The sequence below is a fragment of the Natator depressus genome, chromosome 1 (genome assembly GCF_965152275.1).
Source record: "Natator depressus isolate rNatDep1 chromosome 1, rNatDep2.hap1, whole genome shotgun sequence".
In the NCBI taxonomy this organism is placed as follows: Eukaryota; Metazoa; Chordata; order Testudines; family Cheloniidae; genus Natator; species Natator depressus.
This window is the reverse complement of record NC_134234.1, coordinates 7,516,003-7,525,798: the sequence shown is the minus strand read 5'-3', so window position 1 is coordinate 7,525,798 and position 9,796 is coordinate 7,516,003. Positions and strand designations below refer to the sequence as shown.

The 9,796-nt window shown below is 45.7% G+C and overlaps 1 protein-coding gene across 1 annotated transcript; it reads left to right on the top strand.

Moving 5' to 3' along the window:
• The first annotated feature begins 2,780 nt into the window (after positions 1–2,780).
• LOC141988381 (olfactory receptor 51G2-like) lies at positions 2,781–3,716 on the top strand. Its single transcript, XM_074954155.1, has one exon. It carries the CDS (start codon positions 2,781–2,783, stop codon positions 3,714–3,716), a length of 936 nt encoding a protein of 311 aa, XP_074810256.1.
• Positions 3,717–9,796: the final 6,080 nt, after the last annotated feature.

Here is a 9,796-nt window from a genome sequence, read left to right as displayed (position 1 = left end):
CTGGAATGCGTTACCTAGGGAGGTGGTAGAATCTCCTTCCTTAGAAGTTTTTAAGGTCAGGCTTGACAAAGCCCTGGCTGGGATGATTTAATTGGGGATTGGTCCTGCTTTGAGCAGGGGGTTGGACTAGATGACCTCCTGAGGTCCCTTCCAACCCTGATATTCTATGATTCTATGATTCTATGAATGTGCTTGCTGAGCAGGTCTGAGTGGGCTCAGCTCCTGTGGTTCTTCCCTTTGGGAGTCCGTGACTAGCGGTGAGATGAATGACCAGCCAGCCTTCTTGAGCCAAAATTCTGTTTAATCTGAACAGTCGGAATAAAGCGTAACATGGGAGAATAATCATTTACAAACTAGGGAAATACAACCTAGATGGAGCTACTATAAGGGTTGGGGGTGGATAACCATTCCCAGAGAGTAGTTATCAATGGTTCACATCAAGATGGAAGGGCATAATGAGCGGGGTTCCGCAGGGATCAGTTCTAGATTCTGTTCTGTTCAATATCTTCATTGATGATTTAGTTGATGGCATAGAGAATACACTTATAAAATTTGCAGATTACACCAAGATGGGAGGGGTTGCAAATGCTTTGGAGGATAGGATTATAATTGAAAATGATTCAGACAAACTGCAGAAATGATCTGAAGTAAATAGGATGAAATTCAATAAGGACAAATGCAAAGTACTCCCCTTAGGAAGGAACAATCAGTTGCACACATATAAAATGGGAAATGACTGCCTGGGAAGGAGTACTGTGGAAAGGGACCTAGGGGTCATCGCGGACCACGAGCTCAATATGAGTCAACAGTGTAACACTGTTATAAATACCGTCCTAGACTGTCAGAGAGAGCGAGAGAGAGAGAGAGAGAGAATGAGAGAGAGAGCAATAGACTTCTTTCCTGTGGGAAATGGAAAGTTCCATTTCCATGAATACTCATGTATTTGACTTTGAAATCCACTTCCTGCAAACCCTCGTCGTGCCTGAATAACAGGTGCTGGGGTTACTCTGTACTAGAGAGTGACAGCTCAGGGAATGAATATTTTCTATACTGACCCCAAGGCCTGTTACCACTCCGGATACGGGCTACAGACTGACAGAACAGAACCTGAGGAGATCCAGTCAGCTATTAACTCAGGGACAGGGGAGCTACTAGACCTTTATTTGATGACAAGCAACTGCATGAAGGCTGAGATGCTGCAATCTTTTCAGGTTCTGAAGAAATCCAGATGACAGATTTTAAGTCCCACTCTAGCCTGAGAAATCACCTCTGAAAGATGAGGCAAACAAATGGGTTCACATGCGTGCACTAGAATTCAGATGTGTAAATGTTATGCTGGAACTGTTCATTGTAATACAAATATTACAAACCAAACTTTCATGAATTGTTTGGATATCAAAAGCCAGCAGCAGAGTTGTTGGAATCTATTCAGGAAGGAGCAGTGGTAACTTTACTTCTTAATAGCTTTTGCTTTTAGAAAGTATTTCAGAAGTACTCAAAATACTGTGTACAATGGGTTTGTGCTATTAACTCTTTCTTCAGTGGATAGTATGATACTGTCTCCTGGTAACTGACTAAAAGCTGTTTTGAAAATTTACATTCAGGGCCGTGTATTCAGTAAATCTTCAATACATGTGCAAGATTTACCAAAAAGTCTTGAGAGAACAGAAGTGCTGGTCTGTGTTTCAGCAAAGAGAAGAGCTGAGGTGCAGCAAAGGGGAGTGATACAGTGGATGTATATAATTTACACTCATCACCTGTTACATGGGAATGGCTGTAGTAACTTGCACACTCAACTAGATATTAGTTCAAATATACTGTTTGCACTATTCACCCATTTTTCACACCAACTCCTCCCCTGCCCAGCTGTAGTAACTGTCTCTGTTAGCTTGTAAATTGCCAAATATCTACAGACCCTTCCATGGGGAGAGGATACGGGTCCTGTGAGGATGAAGAGAATCCTGTAGAATGACTGAACTCTTTGGATTCAGTCAATGCTGGGCAGGCAAGCACTTCAGCTTGTCTTGGAGGGATTCTTGGAGGTCAGAGTGTATCACCAGGAGCATTTGGTAAGGGAAACTTAATAGAGCCTGGTTCTGATTGAATTTACACATATAAATCTGGAGTGACACCATTGAAGTCAATTTTATAACTCTCAGGAGTGGAGAAAATAATTATCTATCTAATGAGGAAATGAAACACGTTTATACATAGCTTCAATGGAGGAAAGATAAATACAATGACTGTTTTCACCATGCACTTGCCATGTGATTACCCGCAGGTCATGATACAGTGGGCCAAACTCAGAAATGGAGGGCCAGAAAGGGAATGTCTCAACTGTAAAATCACACAGTACTCAAGTAGGCTGTGGAACTCCCAGCCACAAGGTATCCAGGGGGCAAGAGCTTAGCAGGATTCAAAGAGGGACTGGATAATACAATTATAGCAGTGAGGATATTTTTGAAAAAGTCTTGGAAGGGGTGTAAACCTTCCTGATTTACAGCACAAAATATGTCTAAGTAGTGGGTTTCAGGGGGAAACTTTGAACTGGCCACTGGTTACTGGGCTAGATGGACTGTAGCTCTGATCCAGTTTGGCAGTGCCTATCATCCTATCCTATGTAAATCCAAGACTGTTTTTGCTCATCTTCCTTGAGCTCCTGGGAGTCTCTAGACTTGCACTGAGAGCAGAAAGATGTCTTGTTAAATATCATCTAGTCTCCTGTTCTTTTTCCTTTCAGGAATGAAAGTTCCAAACTCCTCGGACCTGCCCAGTACATTATGTCAGCTGTCAATGACACCAACTTTGACTCTGCAGTGTTCCTTCTCTCCGGGATACCTGGGTGGGAAGACGTCTATCTGTGGATCTCTATCCCCTTCTGCTTAATGTATGTTATTTCAATGGTAGGAAATTCAGACATTCTGTTCATTATAAAAACAGATCCAAGCCTCCATGAGCCCATGTACATTTTCCTTTCCATGTTGGCCGTCACAGACCTTGCCTTATTGATAGCCACCATGCCGACGATACTGGGCATATACTTGTTTAACTCTAGGGAGATCAGCTTCAGTGCCTGTTTTGCCCAGCTGTTCTTCATCCACTCACTTTCATTCATTGAATCCTCTGTGCTCTTGTTGATGGCCTTTGACCGCTTTGTCGCCATCCGTGACCCGCTGAGATATGCTTCCATCTTAACTCCACCGAGAATAGCTAAGATAGGACTGGTTTTTATGCTAAGATCAGTGGTCCAAATATTCCCACTCCCTTTTCTCCTGAAACGGTTCCAATACTGTCAAGCCAATGTCCTCTCCCATTCCTACTGCCTGCACCAGGAGGTCATGAAGATGGCTTGTTCAGACATCACAGTGAACAGTATCTATGGCTTGTTCACAATAGTCTTCACAGTGGGGTTGGACTCAATGTTCATTTTTCTCTCATATGTGATGATCCTCAAGACAGTGCTGAGCATCGCGTCCCGCGCAGAGCACCTCAGGGCCCTGAACACCTGCGTCTCCCACCTCTGCGCTGTCCTGGTCTTCTATACATCATTGATCAGCCTGGCTGTGATACACAGGTTTGGGAATAGCTCTTCTCACTTGCTTCAGATTTTCGTGGGCTACATCTACATGCTGTTCCCGCCCCTAATTAATCCAATCGTGTACAGCGTGAAAAGCAAGCACCTTCGTGCGAGGATAATCAGGGCATTCATCAAGTGATGGATCAGTTCATCACCTGGCTCCAGCGTTGGTGATACGGAAGACAAAAAACACAAGAAATGGCAACAGCCACTTATTCCTTCCTGGATCCTATTCCCCTGAGGCCTCTCCCTCTTCCCTATCTCCTCCCCGAATCCCTACCTCTACTACTTCCCTTTACCCAAGGCTCCACCCCCTCTCCAGGTGGGAAGCCCAGCCGTGACTGCAGGAATCAGGGCAGTAGCGGGTTCCTGAGTAAGGGATGAGGATGGGGTCAGAGAGTAGGAAAGCCTGTGATTTGGAGAAGACTGAATAAATGTGGCCCCACAAAGGTGGCTTTTGTTTTAAGTATCCCAGGCTGAGAGTAAGTCTTTGCAAGGACCATACAGGGAAAGGCAGGGTCTCTCTGAGCCTCTGCACAGGTCAATAATAGTCTTGCCCTGCCTCACAGTGATGGTGGGAGGATAAATACATTCAAGGTGCTGAGGTACTCTGAGACCCTAAGATCAGGGTTGTGTCAGAGTTCCACAGAGCAACATCCCTGACATTTGTCTATGAAAGGCCTTTGACCACAGCCCCCTGTGACAGCTGGCTTCTGGGAAGCCCCATGACTCCGGCCCCTTGGTGTCTGTGGCTAATGTGGGGATGCTCAGGGGTGACAGTGAGGGGTAGGTAGTGAATTTCTGAGGGAGTGTTGGAGCATCACAGGATCGCTGGGAGTTTCAGCACAGTCACGGGACCGGTGTTTGCCAGCCATTGAGGCTGAATGAGTCTAACTGCCAAACTATGGATCAACGGCCATGTGGGCCTCATCTTAGATGGTCTGGCTGGGAGAAAGCAGTCTGAGGGCAAAGGTCAGCTTCACGCATTGACCCTGTAACGTGGACATGGCTGAGCACTGTGGTGACTGGGCCTAAGCTCACACAGGTTTCAGCAAAGGCTGCTTCCACAGGAAAGGGGCAAACAGATGGGACAATGCTCCTTGGCTTCCTAAAAGAATGTAAGTTGGGCTAGTTCTGTTCCTCTATCTCCAGAGCAAAGCCTGTCTAACTTAGCTTGCAGTGATACACGAGATGGATGAGTGCAGACATGTGACAGCTGCTTGGTACTTAAAAACATTTTCTCTAATGCTTTGTGCTGTTTGCTAATGAACTTCGTTTTAAGGAGGACTGGTCACAAGCACCCAAAGGGAAGAGACTGTTGCATCCTGTCAGACCTGCTTGGTGATAAGCTTTTAGCACAGATGGGGTGTTGTTCACAGCACAAAGAGTGGGACAATTGTGAGATTCGCCCGAAGACAAGAACGGATCTGGTTTAGAGGGTAGAGAGACCATATATCCTGGTTTTACTGTGACAATTCTGATTCTTTTTGTCCAGCGTCTATCCTTGTTGACTGTCTATCAACATTCAGAGGAGCAACTTGTTCAAATTGAAGCAAAGATAACAATTTAAGGCCAGAAAGAGCCATTACATAATCTAGTCCAGAGGTTCTCACACTGGGGGGGGGGAGCGGGTTCCCTCTGGGGGGTGAGAAATGTATTCGTGGAGGTGTGTGAGAATCTTTAGGGAAAAAACTTTGCTGTGCACATTTTCCCCACAGCAACAAACAAATAGCAAATCTGGTTGCTCCAGACAGATCCAGTCATCAGATGGTGCTGTGGATTTGACTTTAGGTGGCACTGTGCATTTTCACGGATTTCTGTTAAGCTTGAACAGCATTATACAAAGCTTTTGCCATCTGTACGTGGCTCCATTTGCTACAGCACCGTGTGCACATTTCATTGTAAGCAAGGATCCCAAATGCATTTCTGCTTTTGCTTTTATTCCAATGGATCGTTGGCTCATTCATGCAACAGGAAAAACCTAACCACACTGAATGAAGTGAAGCATCATCACGGCATATATCAGTATATGCATTTGTATGGCTGGGAGTAGTTGGAGGGTGGGAAACGGGGACATAAACTCTCACAGACACAAAGAGGAGAGGGAGTGATCAAATAAGTTTGAGAATCATTGATCTAGTCTGACCTCCTGTACATCACAGGCTGCAGAAATACATTCATTTACCTCCATATTGAAATTTTTCCACTGGTTAAGCACCCTTACTGTTAAAAATGTGTGCCTCATTTCAATTTCCAGCCAAAGGTTCTTGTTATACCTTTCCCAGATAAATTAAAGAGCCCATCAGTAGCTGGTATTTTGTCCCTGAGAAAGTGCTTGTACACTGTCATCAAGTCAGCTCTCAATCTTCCTCACTTCTACCCACTACACCTCTATTTGTAGAACAAGGGTAAGCTCTAAATGACAGAGGAGGAGAAAGACCTGGGTGTATTAGTCAGTCCCATGATGGCTGTGAACCACTGATGTGATGCTGCTGTGAACAAGGCAGATGAGATCCTAAAACATCTCGGGAGAGATAGGGAAGTTGTTAATATCCTTATAACAGGCACTGGTGAGACCTCCTCTGGCAAACTGTGTAAAATTCTGGTCATGCATATTCCAGAAAGAAGAATTCAGGCTGGAACAGGTGCAGAGAAGGGCTGCTAGGATGTTCAGGGCAGTGGAGGGTCTGCTGACAAGGAGGCTGAAAGAACTTGGCTAGTTTATCCTAATACAAGGCAGTCTGAGTGGGGTCAGATTGTTGTCTGAATACATCATGGGGAGGGTAAACACCAGGGAAGGAGACGAGGTCCTGAAGCTGAATGACAGTGTTGGGACAAGAACAAATGGGGAGAAACGGTCCAGTAGTAAACTGAGGCTGGAAAGGAGAAGGAGGCTTCTGACCATCCAAGGAGGAAGGTTCTTGAACAGCCTCCCAAGAGGAGCAGTGCGGGGCCTGGCAAACAACCCAGCTCATTTTAAATTGGAGCATACACAGGCTTACATACCGGATGATATCCCGCAGTCACAGTCGCCTCCCATAGCAGGGGACTGGGCTCATTGACCTATGTGCCTGTAAGTAGTCTTAATGAGCTCTCCCCTGACATCTGGTGGTGAACTGTCCACTATGACCCTGCTCTGGGCCCTGGCCGATGGATCTGTCCCTCAACAGATTCAGGAGAAATCATGACTCAGCGTTATCATCTGGAAAAGGAATTGTTCTTGGGCTCCTGTTTAGTGATGTCACAGGAGTTTAACCCCCTGAGTTTCTGGTAATTTCATCATGCTGAGCTGCCAGCTGCCCCCTCTCCAGTCACTAGCCCCAGAGAGGAAGGATGGTTCAGGGGTTAAAGTTCTAGCCTGGGACTCAGAAGAACTGGCTTCAGTTCCAGGCACTTCCACCGACTTCTTCTCTGACCTTGGGCAACTCACTTAGTCCCTCTGTGCCTCAGCTACATGTGGTTTAATGCAGCTCAATGTAGAGGTTTACATCTAGGAAGAAGGCACGCAGGCCATCCTTACTGGATGGGGGACCCAATCTTGGGAAGTAGTGACTCTGAAAAAGACTTGGGGGTCATACTAGATAATCAGCTGAACATGAGCTCCCAGTGCAACACGATAAAACTAGTGCAATCCAGGATGTACAACCGGGGCAATCTCAAATAGGACCAGAGAGGTTATTGGTTATTCTACCTCTGTATTTGACACTGGTGTGAGCTCTGCAGGAATCCTGTGTCCAATTCTGGTGTCTACAGTTCAAGAGGATGTTGATAAACTTGAGAGGGGTCAGAGAAGAGCCACAAGAATGATGAAAGGATTAGAAAACCTGCCTCATAGTGATTGAGATCCATGAGTCTATCTATTTAGCTTAACAAAGAGAAAGTGAAGGGGTGACCTGATCACAGTCTGTAAGTACCGGCATGAGGAACACATGTTTAACAATGGGCCCTTCATTCTAGCAGAGACAGTTATAACAGGATCCAATGGCTGGAAGCTGAAGCTAGACACATTCAGACTGCAACTAAGGTGTAATTTTTTTCAACAATGAGAGTAATTAACGATTGGAACAATTTACCAAGGGACTGTGGTAGATTCTCCATCACTGACAATTATTAAATCAAGGCAGGAGGTTGTTTTAACAGCTCTGCTCTAGGAGTTATTGTGTGGCAGGTCTCTGGCCTGTGCTAGGCAGGGGGTCAGACTCAGTGATCACAATGGTGGCTTCTGGCCTTGGGATCTGCCCAGTGGTGTTTAGTAGCATGGACCTGCTGTTGTATTCATAAATATGTTACAGATTGCGAGGGGCTTGGACACTTACAATAATTGGGGCCAGAGCTAAGTGCCTTAGAGAGATTTCATCTCTGTGTGCCCCATACGGGTGATTTGGGGCACTGGGTGGAGAACCTGAACTCTTCCCAACACCCCTTGGTGATGAGGCCTGTCATTAGCACAGCCCCCTGTGACGAGGGAGTTCCGGGCCCCTCCTGCAGCTCGGCAGTAAGAGGGGGAATCAGGATGTGCTTTCAGAAAGCGAAGGATCTGGAGAGCGTTTCCTGGCCAAACAGAGCCCTGCTGGGCTGTCCCTCGGTGTTATCCTGACCCCCACCCTCTGCATGAGCACTGAGAGGCACTCTAGCGCTGGAGGTAGACCTCACACCCTGCATCCAAAGTTTCATCATCACCAGATTTGGGGGTAGCTGGATCTGGCAGAGAGGGTTGTTTGGATCCAATAGTGAGCGAGCAGCAGGCATTTGGAGCTGGGCTTGGGTCATGCTCCTTTCTGTTAAGAAAATTTAAGGCCTTGCTTACGCAGCGTGTGCATGTCTCATGCCTGATTAAGGGAAGGAGACCCTCTGAGCTGTGACTGAGGTACCCGTGATTCTGCAATCCCTCATTGTTATGTCCGGATGTCTGTAGCATAACCATGTTCCTTACAACTGGGGGCTTTGTAGTCCCATGCAGAGGGAAAATGGTCTCTGCCACTGATGGACTGTGTGACGAGAAATGTCCACTAACCCACACTCAGTACCTTCATTTGTGGGTGCTGCCCTTGAGATACCTCCAGCAGTGCCCGCTCTTGGGATTTTATTGGGAGTCTCGCACTGTTTCCTGTCTTTCTTAAAGCCCCAACTTCTGGGATCAAGACATTGCGCAGGAATCTCAGCTTTCAGTTTTCCTAAGAAAGATTATTTAGGAAAGTGCTTTGCAGAAAAGCTAGAAAACCAGAAGCACGTGCAACCAATGGCTCAGACACTGCAGGCAAATGAAAACGAACTCCACATTAGTATATTTTAAAATCTCATTATTTTTAAAGTAACTCATGACTTTGGGGGGGGGGGGCATGACTCATAATTTTTGAATGGGGCTCGGCAGTGCTGGCTACCTACTTCAAGAGATCTGAAGAGCAAGTAGCAAAAGACACAAAAATTAAGAGCAATTTTTTAAAAAGTACGTCAGAAGCAGGAAGCCTGCCAAACAATGAGTGGTGTCAGGTGTTAAAGGCGCACTCAAGGAAGGGGGGTTAAAGGCTCACTCAAGGAAGATGAGGCTGCTGCAGAGAGGCTAAATGAATTCTTTGCACTGGTCTTCACTGTAGAGGAAGAGAGAGATTCCTACCCCTGAGCCATTCTATTTAGGTGATAAATCTGAGGAAATGTCCAACACTGAGGTATCAGTAGAGGAGGTTTTGGAACAAACTGATCAATTAAACAAGAATAAGTCACCAGTACCAGATGGGATTCACCCAGGAATTCTGAAGGAACTCAAATACCAAATTGCAGAGCTACTAACTGTGGTATGTGACCTGTCACTTAAACCAGATGACTGGCAGATAGCTAATGTGACGCTGATTTTTAAACAAGACTCCAGTGGCAAGCAATTCAGACCAGTAAGCCTAATTTCAGTACTAGGCAAATTCGTTGACACTATAGTAAAGACAGACACATAGATTAATACACTTTGTTGGGGAGGAATCAATACAGCTTTTCAAAGGGAAATCATCCCTCACCAATCTATTGAAATTCTTTGAGCCGGTCAAACATGTGGTCAATTGTCATTCATGGCATATAGTGTACTTGGACTTTCAGAAAGTCTTTGACAAGTTCCCTCTCCCAAGACTCTTAAGAAAACTGAGGAGTCATGGGAGAAGAAGAAAGGTCCTTTCTTGGATCAGTAACTAGTTACAAGACAGGAAACAAAGGTAGCAGTAAAGGGTGAGTTTT

What these genes read in the sequence shown, in the direction of transcription:
- LOC141988381 (XM_074954155.1), top strand. Translation starts at nt 2,781, where the DNA reads ATGTCAGCTGTCAATGACACCAACTTTGACTCTGCAGTGTTCCTTCTC.